General features: G+C 37.8%; 1 protein-coding gene and 1 long non-coding RNA gene across 2 annotated transcripts; one reads left to right on the top strand and one right to left on the bottom strand.

Moving 5' to 3' along the window:
- Positions 1 to 406: 406 nt before the first annotated feature.
- Positions 407 to 4,663, bottom strand: LOC104910850 (DNA excision repair protein ERCC-6-like 2). The gene is made up of 3 exons (XM_010710442.3): positions 4,329 to 4,663; positions 1,232 to 1,656; positions 407 to 637 (listed from the first exon to the last, which is right to left on the bottom strand). The coding sequence occupies exons 1-3, from the start codon at positions 4,345 to 4,347 to the stop codon at positions 422 to 424; spliced, it is 660 nt and encodes a 219-aa protein (XP_010708744.2). The 5' UTR covers positions 4,348 to 4,663; the 3' UTR covers positions 407 to 421.
- A 117-nt stretch (positions 4,664 to 4,780) lies between these two features.
- Positions 4,781 to 8,327, top strand: LOC109367427. Its single transcript, XR_002114563.1, has 2 exons — positions 4,781 to 4,868; positions 5,266 to 8,327. It is a non-coding gene; the product is annotated as an uncharacterized LOC109367427 (long non-coding RNA).
- The last annotated feature ends 8,119 nt before the right edge of the window (positions 8,328 to 16,446 follow it).

Genomic DNA, 16,446 nt, shown 5'->3' with positions numbered 1-16,446 from the left:
AATTTAAAACAACCTGTACAATATTACCATAGAATAATAAAATCAGTTTCTAGTCCAGCTTTCCAGTGAAAGAAGGGGCAGCACTGAATTTAAACATTTAGAACTCTTCCCACTCAAGTCTATAATATCCTTCAAGGATGGAAGATCCCACAACCTCTTTGTTACCTGTTCCAATACATAATTGTCCTCAAAGTAAACTACTTCTCTTACAGCTAATCAGAAGCACTCATGTTTTTTCACATAAAGTGATATCCTTTCACCTTTTCCTTTCACTTTGCCTGAATTTACAAAGGAACAATTTTTTTCACAGAAATACAATCATAGAATTATTCTGCCACTCAAATTTCCAATAACATAGAATACCAATGGAAATCAGCAGTTGCATTCACCCTCTCATGTTAAATTAACCAAACACTGAAAATTAATATATGTTAACTCCAAAAGCTAGCAAACAAACAACAAAACAAGGATTGCTTTTTACCAAAATTCTTGAAATTTTATCAGTAAAAAGCTGTACCTTGTTAGGGTTACATTTTGATTCTTTTTTCACTGTCCTCTGTAAAAATTTTGGCATATTGTTTTCAATATCTTCACGTGTTCCTTTTTTGTGTAACACTGCAGCCAAAAATGAAATGACCTTCAGAAAGAAAACAACTCTCAGTAATTATGTTCATCAACAGAGTTTGCATTTCCAACAATGTTAAAAATATTATGTAACACCTAAGTACTTTTTCCAGATAGGGTAGTACATGCATCTTCTTTTTGTTCTTAGTAAGTAGTCAAACTATGCATTTTCAACAAAAAAAAAAAGTAAAAAGACATTTTAAGACCTGTTAAGTGGTGTATGTACTAATAGCATTCTCCAGTGCAACAAATTACTTTCATGATGTGTGGGTATCAATCCATAAAATATATTCAACGTAACACAAACACTAATTAACATCTTAACTGCCACAACAACTACCAAGCTTTACAGTACAACTGATCACCTCCCAGTTTTGTAGAGTGTCAGAAGCTTATCTTAAATTAGCGATGACTCCCACCCCTCAAGTATCATCACAAACAGCCACATCCTGCCTCCTCCAACTTCATGCCAGAAAAGGGAGAGAAACCTTCAACAATATGGCTTTTATTTAGTAAGTCAACTTAAGAAATACTCCTCACAGAAAACATGCTGCCAAAAAGCAATTAAATGAATATTGTCTCAATGTTCTTATAATAAAATAAATACCTGTACTGTCTTTCCAAGGCCCATATCATCTCCGAGAATGCATCCCCTTTTATTAGCATAGTGCCAATAGAGAAACTGGGCTCCTTCCCTTTGATAATCACGAAGGTATCTATTAATTGTGTATGGGATAAAATCACCGTCATCAGATAACTTAAAAGCAGCTGTTGAAGATGGAAGATTTTGGCCAGGAAAATAAGGCTTTTCCAGGTCACTGTCATCAAATATCACACTCTTCCAGGAACATCTACCAGCTTCAACTCTACAGAGCTCAGATATCAGTATTTTCTTATCTTCAGATTCCAAGAATGATACAATAGCAAATGATTTTCCGTTCTTGTCCTTTTCAATTGATGATATTATTCCTTCAGAAAACTTTCCATTTTCAGGACAAGGCGCAAGGCATCTCTCCCCAACACGCCATCTATCTATGGAAACAAACAAAACAAAAACAACAACAACAACAAAAAACACAATGAAAAACTGGCCAAATGCACAAAAATTTGGAAACACTGATCTAAATATTAGATACTAACTCATTTCATGAAAGGCATATAACTCAAGATTATATGCATTTCAAGACTCTATTGAAGGCAGCACTAGAATTACAATACTGATTATTGGTTAGAACCAAATTCCAAGATAGACACATTACTGTTTGTATTGCTGTTTTTAAAATACCTGAAAGCCTGCCTGGAAAAAACCTCACGTAAACACTGATTGATAAGTTTCACTTGACAAGCCCACACTGACAGGGTTAGCATCCAATTAATAAACCACGTCACCTGTTTCAAAATACCACCTATAACAGATAGCACTTGTCATCTGCTTGAATCCAGTACTTCAGTTTTATTAAATTGTTTCACAAATACAACCATGTATGAAGCATATTTCTCCTTGTATTGTCTAGCATTAGGAAGAAAAAACCTTATTTCAGAAGTAATAGAAGTGTACTCTAAGAACATATACAAGGATAGAATTTGCCTATGTCCTTCTCTAAAGTGGGTAACTGACTGAATTCCTTACACACCTGTAAAGTCTTCAACTACTAAAATCTCTTTCTCTGTAAGGTCTTACCCCATTAATACCGCATATCAAACATTAACAGAGAAAACTGAGCTGCTTCTTTTATTTATTTATTTTTATCATTTTTTACATTTCTCGTACAATCTTTAAATGGTGCATGTGTTGCTAACAGAGAAAGAAAACTATCAGACCAGCAGTGTATAAGAGTTAAAGGAATTCATACTGAACTGACAAGGAAGTACCTAACAAAATATTAGAAAAAGCAAGAGTTTCGCAGTAGGGGGAAAACAACAACACCATCACCACAACAGAAAAAGCAGGCCCAATAAATATCAACTACATGCGAAGTTCTTAAAATCTGAATTGAGAAAGTGTGTATTTGAATAAATTGAAGTATGAGTAAGGAGACTTCCTAGGCCAGGTATGGTTACCATAATTACCAACAGTGAACCTTTCTTCCTAGTAGCTTTGTCCTTCCTTCAACATACACAGTTTTCCTGCACTCCGTGTCCTCCAACTATGTATGAGTCTCACAGGTTTGCTCTCTAATGTGCGACAAGATTTTGTCTGCTATAAATTTGCACCCTAAACCAATGGCTCACTAGTTCTTACACTAACTACCTCACAAACTGGAGTCCTTCCATTAGATTAACGTTTCTACAGAACATTCATACCATCCTGCATCATCCTTGCTCAAACTAAGTTTCATCCCACACCCTGTGCCCTGCATGTAAAACACTACATACCTTCTCCAAAATATCTGAAGCTGAAAATAACGTTTTGAGGCAGTTAATTATAGACAGTATATTCAGTAAAATATAGTCAATTATTTTCCTCTTGAAGTATTTGTATATATACTGCCTCAAAAATATATACTGACCAAATTCATGCACAAAAAAACCATATGATCTTCTCCCAATATCATCTAAACCTTTGGGCAATTTCTCAAAGTTAAGAAGAAATATTGAAAAACAAAACAAGCAACATACAGATCTCTGCTAAATATTCAAAACAAAATTTAAAATAGAGAGCATTTTCATTATTACCCTCTTTCATAGTATTATCTGAAGTGACACACAGCATTTAAATGTTCAGTTTAATAGTATAACTTAATATGACAAAGTCTTTGTTTCTTAACATTTATTGAGTTTTATAAGCTGCATAAGACTTGTGCAGAACAGAATAAAGAATACCGGAGAGTAAACTCCGTAATAACGAATCTCAAACTAACAAGGAAGGAACAAAATGAGGAAAAAAAAAAAAGAAAACAGCAGTATTAAGGATGACAGTACCATAAGATTTCTGGAAAATAACGCTGTACCAAACCAAAGTAAAAACTGCTACGCTATCTTCTTCTTTTGAATAATCATTTATGTAGGATAAAGCCTCTGCAAATCAGGACATCTATCTATTGCAGCTTCCCAGCATGGCCATCAACGAAAACAGATGGCATTCAAGATGACTGCTCATAGCTAGTCTTTCGCCATATATGAGGAAGACACATATTGACCATTTCAGACCATGATGATAACAGCCTGCAGTCACAGATGAGCTCATTTCATTACTCCTATACAAAATAAGCAAATTACCACAAACGCTTTTTAACTATTGAAGTTTGACAACTTAATGAAGAATGTAAGGTTTTTTACACTCTAATAAGTCACTGCAAAAGCAAACTTGTGATACCATAATGGAAAAGCATTATCTTTTCTAAATTTGAAATCTAATTGCAAAATCACTAAACATATGAGACTAATAGGTGCATCTTCTAAAAGATGCTTCAGCATCTACATTTGATGTCCACTTTAAACACACGCTTCCAATCTTCCCAAGGAAGAAATGTAAAACAGGAGCATTTGTTGCAAGGGAACGTCAGTAAGCCGTGCACCACGGCACTCCTCACAGCGTCACTCTGTTGCTGGGTGAGGCGAGGGGCCGTCAGCACATCCATGGGACAGCTGCCCCACGCGGGACGCCTCTGCCCCGCGGGCCACACTCTGAGTGAAGGGCAAGGGGCCCGGTGACACCGAGACCCGCTCTTTCGCAACCCGGGAGCCCACGTCAACCCGCTTACCTGGCGACGCATCACCCATCTTAACCGACGTGAGTGCAGGTGTGGCGAGCACCACCCCAGCAGCGGGGCCAGGACTCGCGGGACGCTCACGCTCCCGAAGGGCAGCCGAGAGACGGGCACTGCTCACCGACCCCGCGGCGAGGCACGGCCAGGAAAGGGCGCGGGAAGCCGCCAGGACGCTGAACGGGCACCGCACGCGCCGCGCCTGCTAAGGACATGTTACAGGGCTCCGTCTTTACTCAGCCTCTGATACCGGCCGGGCAGATTCACCCTCGCCGTCTAACACAACCCTACAGGACACTGCCACCCGCGCCGCCGGAAAACCCGGAACCGAAGCAGCGGGGCGGGAGAGATCCCGCGAGAAGAGCGGCCTTGGCGCGGCCGCGGCTCTTCGTATCGCGAGGCTTGCGCTACTTCTCGCGAGAGCGGAAGGAAATCTGGGCCGCGGGCTGCCAGCCTTGGGCCTTAAGTGAGAAGTTTGCGACATAACGCTCAGGGCGTGGTTCGGAGGTCTTCGGGTTGACCTTCTTCGCTATTACGGTTTGTCACTGGTTGTAGTGCAGCGGCCTGGGGCCCTTTTGGGACAGTGAGGCCCCAAAAGGGGCCTTAGGACTGTCATGGGGCTGTGAGCCATGGGGCTGTTGTGGTGAGGCCAGTGTCTGGGAAAGGGCTGTTTGGGAGCAGCACCTATCTGCACAGAGTGCAACAGCATAGTGGTACCCACACTGATTTAAACGCACTTTTGTAGGATATGTGGAGAGTTGGACTGTGATACTTGTAGTGCTACTGCTGTGCAGATTTATGACAGGTGAACAGTGTGACCTTGCACCTGAAGAGCTCCTCAATGGAGTGTTGCCAGCTTGAATAATTAGACACCTTGATACATACTAAATATATTTTTAACTGAATTTTCTTATAATGCTGCTGTTGTTTGTAGCAATATCCAGAGAGGAAGGAAAAATAGAAGAGATTGTGTGAGCAAGCCAGTAAGGAATCTAGTGGGTGTCATGGCACTTGCTCCTCTGAATAAAACACTGCAAGGAGCAAAGCACAGCAATGGATTCCAGCAAACATGAGTCTGTGTGCTTTTCTGCAAGTAGCAGCCACCTGCCTACTCTGAAAGGAATGAGGACTCAACAGAACCCAAAGCAAGATGAAGTTCCTTCTATACATTGTCTTTGCTGTTAGCTGGAATTTTGTTGTAACAACTTAATTAAATATGGGTGGTGGTTTATGAGCCAGTGGTATTAGACTAACAGAAGAATAGCAGGCATGAAAGCAGTGATAGAGTTGCTGCAGCGATAATCTACATAAATATTGAATACCATATATGTTGGGGGAGGTTGTTCAAAAATACAATACCAATAAATTCAGTTGTTTTTAAAATACAGATGTAGTCATGTTTAGCTACATTGATTCTAAAGGAATGTGACAATAGCCAGACCATCATAAAAACAAAGCTGGAAACAGCATGATGTTTTGAAAATTTGGCAAAATAATGAGAATGTAGCCCTCAGAAACTTAATGAATTTCAGCTCTCAAAGCATGTTAGAAAATTCTGCAGAACATGTAAGTTGTCATTCTAAGGCAAACTTTTAAACTGGGTCATGTTTGAAGATAAATGTTTGTTCATACCATAGGATGTTTATTTAAGAATATTATGTTGCATTTGACTATTATAGAGATAGTTCTGCTTAATGAGGGCTCTTTCCTGTGGAGTGCAGCTGTTATTTTACTGTCGTAAACACAATATTGCAACGTCACAATAGAAGGAAATAAGAAACACATTAGTCTCTTGCTTAAATTTTTCTAATATTACGGGCTAGTGTTCTGCCTGTGCTCCATTCTGCATTTAAGTCCATGGTAAGATGTCAGTGGCTTAGCTGGAGAAAGAACTGAAATTCCAGTGGATGCTTCTAGTGTTTGTCTCCTTTTCAGTCAAGTACACTCTTGTAAGGCTTTCTCTCAAGCAGGGGCAAAAGAGGGAGGAACACATACTTAACAGGAGTTGGTTACCTTTTATGCCAGTAGATAAAATTCTTCTCATGAATTACAAGCAGATTCTGTATCTTTTCCTTTGGAGGAAAAAAAAGGCTGGAAAATGGAAGCTGGCCCAGTGAGATCAAAACTTCTTTCATGAGGACATTCTTAAAAGACCAGGCCCATAATGAAACTGTTTATAGAAGTCAGTGAATTACTTACTTCTGTAATTTATCTTTTAAATTTTTTAGAATATAGAAATTCTTTCTAGCTCAAGTTATTTTAATAGAAGCTATTTGCTAAGATATAAAAAACACTTCACACTGTGTGTTTCTGCAGGAAAAGATTTGTGAAAAGACTTTATTTTGGAAAACTATTGCTGTTGCTGAAAAGTTTGATATATCTAAACTCATGTGAAAATTTGAACTTTGCTTATTTTGACTTTAGATTTAGATTTCATAAGAGAAGTGTTAGATAAGAGCCAAATAGAATAGGAGAATGGGGATAAAAACTTTAAAAGATGCGCTGTATCTCTGAAATGTTCGTGTGTAACATTGTGAAAGAGTTTGTTTATTTTAGTGACAAAAATTAAGCATGGCAGCATTAGAAGCGCTACTAAGAGGAATGCAGTAATGTGATATGCACTGAACAAATGCTTTGGAAGGCCTTTGTTTTCTGTCCCAGATATTTGCCACACTGTTTAAAACATTTTCTGAAAGTAGTATTCAACAGGCTTTCACAGTTCTTAGTGGAAATCAGCCTAGCAGAGTACTCAGAAGAGTCAGTACGCTAACACACGCACCATAAGGTATCAAGAAAACAAATTAGAGTCCTTTTGTATAGCTGTATGGCTCACAGTCTGGTTGGGATCATAGAAATGTGACAATATGGCTCATGGCCAAACTGCAGGTGACGACAGATTTGGGCAGTTTAGGACATGCTAGCCAGGACACTGAGGAGTGGGACTGGCAGATAATACTCAAAAAGAGCTCTGCCTGAGGACAAAATCTCAGACCAACTGAGACAAGCAAACTAATGAAGGCAACATTACAATAGATGTCTGCTACAGTCCTCCAGGTCAGAAACAGGTAGATGAGGCCCTTTTTGGATACCCTGAGAAAATCTTCTGCTAGTGGACAATTGACCCTTTGGGGTCTTCATCCTCCACAGAAATATTTAGAAGAGTGATACAGTTGAGTGAAAGCAATCCAGGAGGTTTCTAGGATGCTGATGACAACAACTTGGCACAGGTGATCAGAGAAGGAACAGATGGAGAATGCCCTGTTGAGTCTGATAGTTGCGAAGATCTGGTCAGAAATGTGAAACTTGCAGGTAGAATTAGCTGCAGTAGTCAGGTGGAGTCTGGGATCATGGAGGAAGGGAAAAGGTCAAACGGTAGGGTTATAACCCTGTACTTCAGGAAATCGGACAATGTTTGACCAACCTGTTAGTTAGCCTTTTGAAAAATTGGCTTGGTGGACTAGGGGAGGGCAGCATCATATATTGTTTATTTTGATGTCAGCAAGGCTTTCAGCATTCTTTCCTGTAATATCCTTTATAGACAAACTGATAAAGTATGGACTGATAAATGAACAGTGAGATGGACTGAAAACTGGCTGAACTTCATGGTTCGAGGGATTGTTACCAGCAGCGCAACATTCAGCTGCAGTCCCATTACTGGTGGCATATGTTGGGTTCAATACTGGCATCAGTACTAACCAAAATGTTTTCATTTATTATTCAGATGGTGGGACAAGGTGCATAGTTGATAAACAATTGAGAGGAGTGGTTGACAAACTGGACTATGCATGTCCATCCTGTGGCCTGTGGGCTGCATGCAGCCTGGCCAAGCCCATCCTGCCCTAAACTGTCATGGCAGCAACTCTGGGCCCATTCCAACCTGGCTCCAGGATCACACCCATCACTCACCAACAGCCAAACATCGGTGTGTGGCTGGCACTATCTGAGCTGAAACCAAGGCACTGGGAGGGTGTAGAGCAATGCCAACTCAAGCTACGGCAAACAATTGAATTCATTTTGATACGTGGACTAAACACAGCCCTGTAAACTGCAAAAAACTTATGCAAATATGCTTTCCAAGCTGATAAAGGAATTTGAGAATAGTTCTCAGGATTGCCAAAAGAAGTCATGAAGTTTTTAGTATATTTGCGACTCCATTTGCAGTTGACTTATTACCTGCAAGTTTTCAAATGGAGTGTATAGAGCTGCAATCAGATATTCAACTCAAAGAAAAATCTGATCATGTCTCTTTACTAGACCTTTATAATATCTGTCTTAAAGAGAAAAATGTCCTTTGCTTCACAATCACACCTTACTCATGAGATCGCTTTTTGGCAGTACATGCATTTATGAACAACTATTGTCAAGGTTGAAGTTCAGAAATAGTAAAAGTTCATGAAAAATCTCTGATCAAAACCTTGCAACCACTTCCCTTGAACCAAACTGGTGCATTAGTTTCACAAAAACAAGGCCAAGTATCCCACTAGAACATCAGGAGCAGATGCTGATGGGATGGCAGTGGAGGTTTGAACCTTCCCACCATTATTCCCTTGCATTTTGTTGCCATGTGACAAATGGCAGCAGAGGGGCAGTCTGACATAATGGCATCTGACATGGATGTGCAAATAATGCAAAGGTGTGTCATTGAATTCTTCCATGCAGAAAAATGGCACCCAGTGACATTCTTTGATGCTTGCTGAATGTTTATCGAGTCCCTAACAATGGATGTCGGCACAGTGAGGCAGTGGGTGGTGCGTTTCAGCAGTGACAGTAGTGGATCATCTCTGCTAGTGCATCTGTTGTCGTTTCCGTGGAAATAAACAAGCTGCTCTGAAAGTAATGTCTCCTATGTATATGTGGCTCAAAACAATTCCTGTTTACTCAGTGCAAACCTGGCAAGCCGAAAGGTTGGACACCCATGGCCTAACTGCTTCTTCTGTCCATTGCTTAAAAATGAAGAGCTTTAGATACTGGGCAGATCGCTTAGCCCAATGATAAAAGATGTGATATTATTACCTACATAAATGGGTGCATATTTCTAGTCTCATCTTCCTGTTAATGACTCACAAGACCTTTACATCATTCTTTGCTTTCTTACCTTCTGTCGTAACAGCCTGAAAATGCTAACTAAGCAGGACTGAAAGTGCTGCACAACACCTGCATGTGTACATAAAAATAGATAACATCTTGAGAGTTTAACCCAGTAAATCAGATATACCTTGTATTACAAACTTCTTTGAATGTATTACTAACTAATGTATTACTAACTTCTTATCTCTAAAAGATAGGACAGTCCTAAATCTTAGAAGCCAGGGCAGTATAATTCTAACAACATGCTGCAAAATTGTCCATTGAAGTTTGTCTGCCAGGTGATGCGATATACAGCTTGAATAAACCTGAGACTGATTCCACAAGTGTTACAATGTATTGATTCATTTCCTTCAAATTAAAAGGGTAAAAGGTAACTTGAGGAAAGTTTTGTCCTTAAACAAGTATCATATATAAATGGATCATGTCAGCAACACTCAGATTTCATGATTGCCTGGACTGGGAACTGGATAATGAGACTTGTCAGCTCTATTGACTATGTAGCAGATAGTTGCGTAGAGCAGTTCTGAATGTTTCAGAAAAATATGTGAGCATTCAGAAGGCTTGTGGAACAGTTTCAGATTTACTCTGGGCCTGGTTAAACCAAATCAGTATAATTGTTCTTCAGAGGATCATTTACTATGTGTTACCCATTTTACTTTACAAATAAAAACTATTTCAGAAATGGAGCAGAGCTCTCCATTAGGAGCGTAGTCGTAGAAAAGGTTTATGGAGAGCTTGGTTCCTGTAATCCTTTCTTTTCCTTCAGGAAAAAAATAAAACATTTTGCTTCCTGAAACTTAATTTCACTCCTTTCCTTCCTTTTTTCTCTTTCTTTGCCTTTGCCTTCCCTTTTTCTTGGAGAGGGAATGTGAGGGTGGAGTAAACTATACTCAAATGATAAGAAAGTCATTATTTAAATCTCCTAAGCAGATCAAATGCAAATACAGTATGGTGAAGGAGAGTGGGCATGCAGCTTTTGTGACTAAAATCACTAAACCTGAATGTACAACCCATTTAAACAGGCATCTAACTTAATCATCAGGTCAAACCTACCCAATGTATTTCTAATCAAATAAAACTGTACAGTTACCTTTCAGATGTGATACCTTCTGTGAATTATTAGGGTCCTATGATGATCAAAAATGAAGAAAAACTGCATGTAGTTATCAGCATAAAGATAAAACCTATTTTCTTTCTGATTTATTTTAAGGAATTTGCCTCAGTTGTGTGAACCACATACATTTTTAAGAAAAAGTGCAGAGACACATAGTCATACAAAAACAAAAGAGAAAAAAATAAAGATGCTGAAAAACATCTCTGAAACTCCACTAGAATATATGACTCCCGTTTTAAACAAAAAATCCTGTTCCAGTACTATGAGTAGAATGCAGTGCTTTATACAAGTTATTTCCTCTGTTTCTTCTCTGCATTATTCATATGGAACATCTATCAACATGAAGTGGCTTGATGAAGTGGCACTTTTTAGAGGAACATTACAGATGTGTGCAAATATGCTAAAAGATGCAAACTGAAGCTGGACAAGCTGAAATGAAGGCTTGTCAAACAATTCACCAGTCATGTCCCTAAACAATGTAAAAATGCTGTGTGTCCATGCAAAAGGCAGGGATATTTTTGTTCATGAGGTATTTTCCCCTGATATTAAAGTCAATCAACCTCTTTTACTATGAGGATCTGACTGCCACTGATGTCAGAAACCACAGATGTCTGGGACAGGTACAACATATTATTCCTGCTGATTCAGCTCTTAATATCTATTATAATATCTATTATAATAATCTATTAAACTACTACCCTGAACACAGACACATTTCACAGTACAGTGGAAACTGCACAGCAAAGTGTGCCTTTGATTTCAGCAAATTCTGAGCCCTTTTTCAATAATTGCTGTTACATGAAGAATACAAAAATTTTTGTGACATCATCAGTAAATTACAATACTATTAAAACCACTGGTTGTATTTTTTGAGTCATTGAATATCTATAAAATTGAATAGGAAGGCCTAATATCACATGCTGTGATATGAATTCTAAAGCATCAGATGAACTAATATGCTAGTTAATTTAATTTAAATAATCAGAAGTATTATGTATTTTATGTGAAAGGGTGAGGTGCCATGCATACATTTTCTTGGGATAATATCACAACTGTTGATAGGTACCTCATCACTGCAGTGTGCCACACTTCTGGTAGGTTTCTCCGAAGAAAGACATTGTGAGTTTCTGCACATACATATAAATGTAGGAGGGCTTCTCAGAAAGTAATGCCTTCTGTTTTATTATGTTGACACCCACAAAAAAATATTGTTTTGTAGCTGAAAATTTGCTCTATCAAATAGTGTTATTGTGGGAACTATAACAACTCTGTGTTGTAGTTCCCATGGAAATAAATAGGAGGCATTATTTTCACAGTATGGCACTGGCCCCCAGACAAACTGGAACCCTTTCCTATTTTATAATTAAGGTTGTCCAAATGAAAGTACCAACAATGAAAGCTTTGTAAAGCCACAAAATATACAACTTAATTCATATGCTACAACAGGTAAGTCTTATCATCCAAAGCAAACATGTACCCAGTTGGAAGCAAATTTGCATTTATTTTTAAGTGCACTGTTCTATAATTTTCTGTGAATCGCTTTATCCAGTAAACCAAATATTATTTATAAATAATAAACAAATAACCACATTACTTTAAAAATTACTGTTACTGTTAAAAACATACTTTTTTTTAGATTTATCTCAAGAAAATATAGTAGGGTTCCTTATTACAAAAAGTAAGTAAATAAAAATTGAAACCTGATAAAAAACAAATAGTCAGACTTACTTATGGATTGGATTGCAACCTTAATATATTTTTCTTATATTTAAATAGAACAGATTTCTCTTTTTCTGTGTGTAATATTTGCTGTTAAATTCGAAGACATTTTCTGGTTTTACTAGCACATTTGTGAAAGAGACAAGGGACAAAGAAAGGGAACATTTAATGGATTTTGGAAGAATACTTCCCAATACTTCATAGTCACTGCTTGTGAATACTTCATAGTCACTACTTGTACTGCATGCCACTTTTTATTTTAAACAAGTGATGAATGAATCATTTGTACAAAGCTCCATGTATGTAGACAAGAGGGAATAACTCTGTGTCCAAGAGATGTGTAGTTGTTACGTCTTCAGTGATATTTGTCACATAACTACTACAGCTGAGGAAGCCATGAAAAGGAAGGGGTACTGCCACTACAGTAGGCAGAGTAGAGAGAGAGAAGATCCCAGTCAAACTGTTGTTTTAATATTCTGTATCTTCTGAGTGATATGAATGGCATTTGCAGTGGTGTGATGTTTTCTTTCAACACTTTAGGGGCATGACTTTGTCTTGCATTGAGTGAAGAGGGATTGTTTTGGGCAGCATATACAGTGTAGTTAATGCATACAAGTAACAAAACGAAAACTTCTGCTTTGTTCCTGGAAAGACATATAATCTTTATTGCTTTAAAAAAAGAAAAAGAGAAGGAAGAGGAAGGGGAAAAGAAAAGGAAAAAGGAAAAGGACAAGGGCAAGTGTTATGGTTTTATGATTTCTGGTTACAGGTATTCTACATCATAACATCATGTAGCAAGAAGAAAGGAGAGGGAGGGGAGGGGAGGCTGGTATTAATCAGATGAGGCAGTAGGCTGTTTTGACAATATCATTATCCAGAGTAATGTATATATCTTTCAACTTCACTCAGGATCTAATGCTCCTCTGTCACTCCAAAGGCTTGAGGACTAATAATTTTGCAATCCTCCATGGATTATCCCAATTCTCAAAGATACGAGAGCAATTTCAAATTGACTTTCAAATACATTCATGGAAACTGTGTGTCCTGTCTCAGAAAGAATAATCCACTACATTCGCATATAAACAGAACCCTTAAATATGCAACAGATGTTCCTTTTTTTTTGTTAAAGCTCTTGAATTCATTGACAGGCCTTTGGCTAAACTGATGAATTAATTTGTTCAAGGCAGATTTCATAAATCCTCTAATAATTCTTGCCCTTACACATCTTGACTTGATTTCTGAGATCTACAGCATGTGTTTTAAATGTTTTAACCTTTACTACTTTAATCAGGTAACATTTATTTCAGGACTGGATGATGATCGGTCACTGAAAGATATAGTTGACTAGGAAATAAAATCCAATTTGTCAGTTAAACAAAAGTGCTCTACATCTGAAATAAGAAGAAATCAGTCTGTGTTACTGGATCCCTGAAATACTTAGTGGTTTTGACGTCAGTCTCCTTCTCAAGGATACATAGTGCTGAATTGCTAAGTATTGCTGATTGTAGTACTGGTATGCAGAAAACCGCTGTCACCATGCTTATGTAAAGCTGATTTTTTGGGGGTAGTTTCAGTGTAAGTATTTAACTTTATGCTGAAATTTGTTTGTATCTTTTAAAGTTATACATATTTTTAATACTCAGAGGTTACCAATTTAAACAGCAATGAAATTAGCCAGAAAAACAAATTTTGTTTTTGCTTTCTATAGTAACGCCTCTAATGTAAGTATATCAAAGAATTCAAGGTTTCATTAGCAGATGTGCAATAAAATGTGTATATATAAAGTTTTTTTCTTTCATTGCTGGACAACTGATAAGCTACCTGTCCACTCAATAAATCATTATATGTTTTCCATTATGGACTTCCAGAGGTACGAATTTACAGTCTGTAAAATACGATAGACATATATTACATGTATAGTATTTTTATTTCTGATGAAAGCCTTTAACAGATCAAAAGGTCATTTCTTCTGCCTCTTCCATAAGATTTGTCACTATTTGGAATAGATGTCCCATGGACTTTACTGAATCATCATAAAAAGCAGTCAGTAGTACAAAACCAAGTGTCTAGAAACAGGAGACCTAGCAAAGTTGGTTCATTTTTCCCTTGATATTGTCCACCAGGTTCGTTCTTGACAGTTTCTCCTTTGCAGTCAGAGGTCCTTTAAAAGCTGCGATCTGGAGAAGTCAATCAAAATCTTCTGGTGTCTACTTTGTTTCATGTATCATATTTGGCACACTGTTTCTATTCTAGAAATGCTGAGAAAGTATTATACTTCAGAAAGGAACTGCTTTTGTCTTATACACTATAGGGAATGTCCTACAGGGTATATCTAGATTCGTTTTTTAAGGGATTGGGACTGATGCTAATGTGCTGTCCACATTACAGTAAGAAGGCAAACAAACCTTGTGCCTTTCTATTGCTCTCTAGAGACAAATCTAGCCACTGGGAGAAAATGCCTACAGGAGTTTTCAAACTGTTGTCAGAGACTGTAGTCTAAATGAACTTCAGTATGTTGTAGAAACAACTCTGCAATAAAGCATTTGCTATATTACCAAGTTTGAAACATATTAATGCAAAATAGGTGATAGGATAAACCTGTTACTGAAAACTGAATACAACATAAGCTGCAAGAATTTCTTAATTATATATATTCAAATACTTTACTTAATATTAACCACGTCTCCTGTCACAGCATCTCTCATACTTAATTAGTAACATATTGCTGCAGATACTGAGGAAAGCAAAGCATTTACAGCTAGGCAGCCAAGTGTGGGGAAGTTGAGTGAAAGAATTGTCTCAGAGAATAAAGAATACTTAGAGCAACAAAGGACTAAAAAATCCTTTGATTCTTAGCTTCTCATTTCAGAACTCCAGATTCACATTGCTAAACTCAAATTCTAATATCAATTTGTATGGGGCTGCTGAAGCACAGCCGGAACCTCTGACTGATCACCTGAGGCGAGCAATGAGTCAGCCGTGGTAGCACAGGTGAAGGCAATTCACCTGTGCTGCAGGAAGGGGTGGAACCTGGCTCCACCTCTCCTAGACACATTTAAGAGCTGACTGCCAGTGGGGAAGGATCTCTTCTGGAGATCTGCTCCATCAGAGTCTATTTTGTGAGCCTAGGATAGGGTGAGTGTTTTTCTTTTCCTACTCCAATATACTAATTACATCAGCCAAGCTCCAGGATATACTATACTGTCTGTATATTAATTGACTGTACACTGCTATACCATAACATTGGTATATTCATTGATTGTGCACAATTTTTGCTGTTGTATATTATTTTCTGCTGAAAATTTGAATTTAAGACAGACTTCAACAAACCCCAAAATCAAGGCAAGTTTAGCTGCAGAAATATAAATCTGCAAAGAAATAGCATAATTCATGCCCAAACTAGTTAAAATAATTACATACAAACACCCAAATCATTTTCTTATATCAACTGCAATGGATGTAGTCATTTGCAAATGACCATAGAGAAATTTGTACTAATTCAGTGCTCATAGTTTTGGAATGACTGCGCCTCTAAGCAGAGAAAATGAAGTACTGTTTCAGTGTGTATACCACTTTCAATAGAAATACACTACCACAAGCAGCCACTGTCATTTAACACAGGCAGTTCATCTGGTAAAACCAGCTAGTCTACATGTATGAAAAGCTGAAAATTTCTTCAGTATTGTGATATAAATAAAATTTATTGCAAATTAAAAATTAATGCAATAATTTGTCTGAGTGAATAGGTCTTAGGAATAAGTTATAGAAAACAAGTCCCCTGCTGTCAGTGCAGATTGTATATAAATCAGAAAAGTCCCCTTTGTATAGCAATAAAGATAACTGTGCCTGGAATCAAGCCCTTCAGCTTGCCTTCAGTGACAAAGTTTTAAATGAGTCAGTTTGGATATCAAGAAGCCACATCAGCTGAGTGAGAGTAGGCTTTTTTCCTTTTTTTTTTTTTCTAGGTAGCTTTGCAGACTGCATTTTGCTCTGTCTTGTTGAAAACAGAAACTACATACAAACAAGCCAGTTTAAGAGTAGGTTAGACTTAGTATCCAATGATAGCTGAGACTCTTATCTGCATATGATGACAGTTTATGATGCATGCTTTCATAAGCACCACAACTATAGCCTCTTAGGATGAGCAATAGCACATGAATTGAGACCAGGAGAAAAGACTTGTCCATGTGGTTA

The sequence above is a fragment of the Meleagris gallopavo genome, chromosome 4 (genome assembly GCF_000146605.3).
Source record: "Meleagris gallopavo isolate NT-WF06-2002-E0010 breed Aviagen turkey brand Nicholas breeding stock chromosome 4, Turkey_5.1, whole genome shotgun sequence".
Classification (NCBI taxonomy): Eukaryota; Metazoa; Chordata; class Aves; order Galliformes; family Phasianidae; genus Meleagris; species Meleagris gallopavo.
This window is presented reverse-complemented; position numbering and strand designations above follow the sequence as displayed.

Coding starts and splice junctions, on each gene's coding strand:
- LOC104910850 (XM_010710442.3), bottom strand. Junction 638..1,231: donor GCCTTGGAAAGACAGTACAG/GTATTTATTTTA, acceptor TTCTTTCTGAAG/GTCATTTCATTTTTGGCTGC.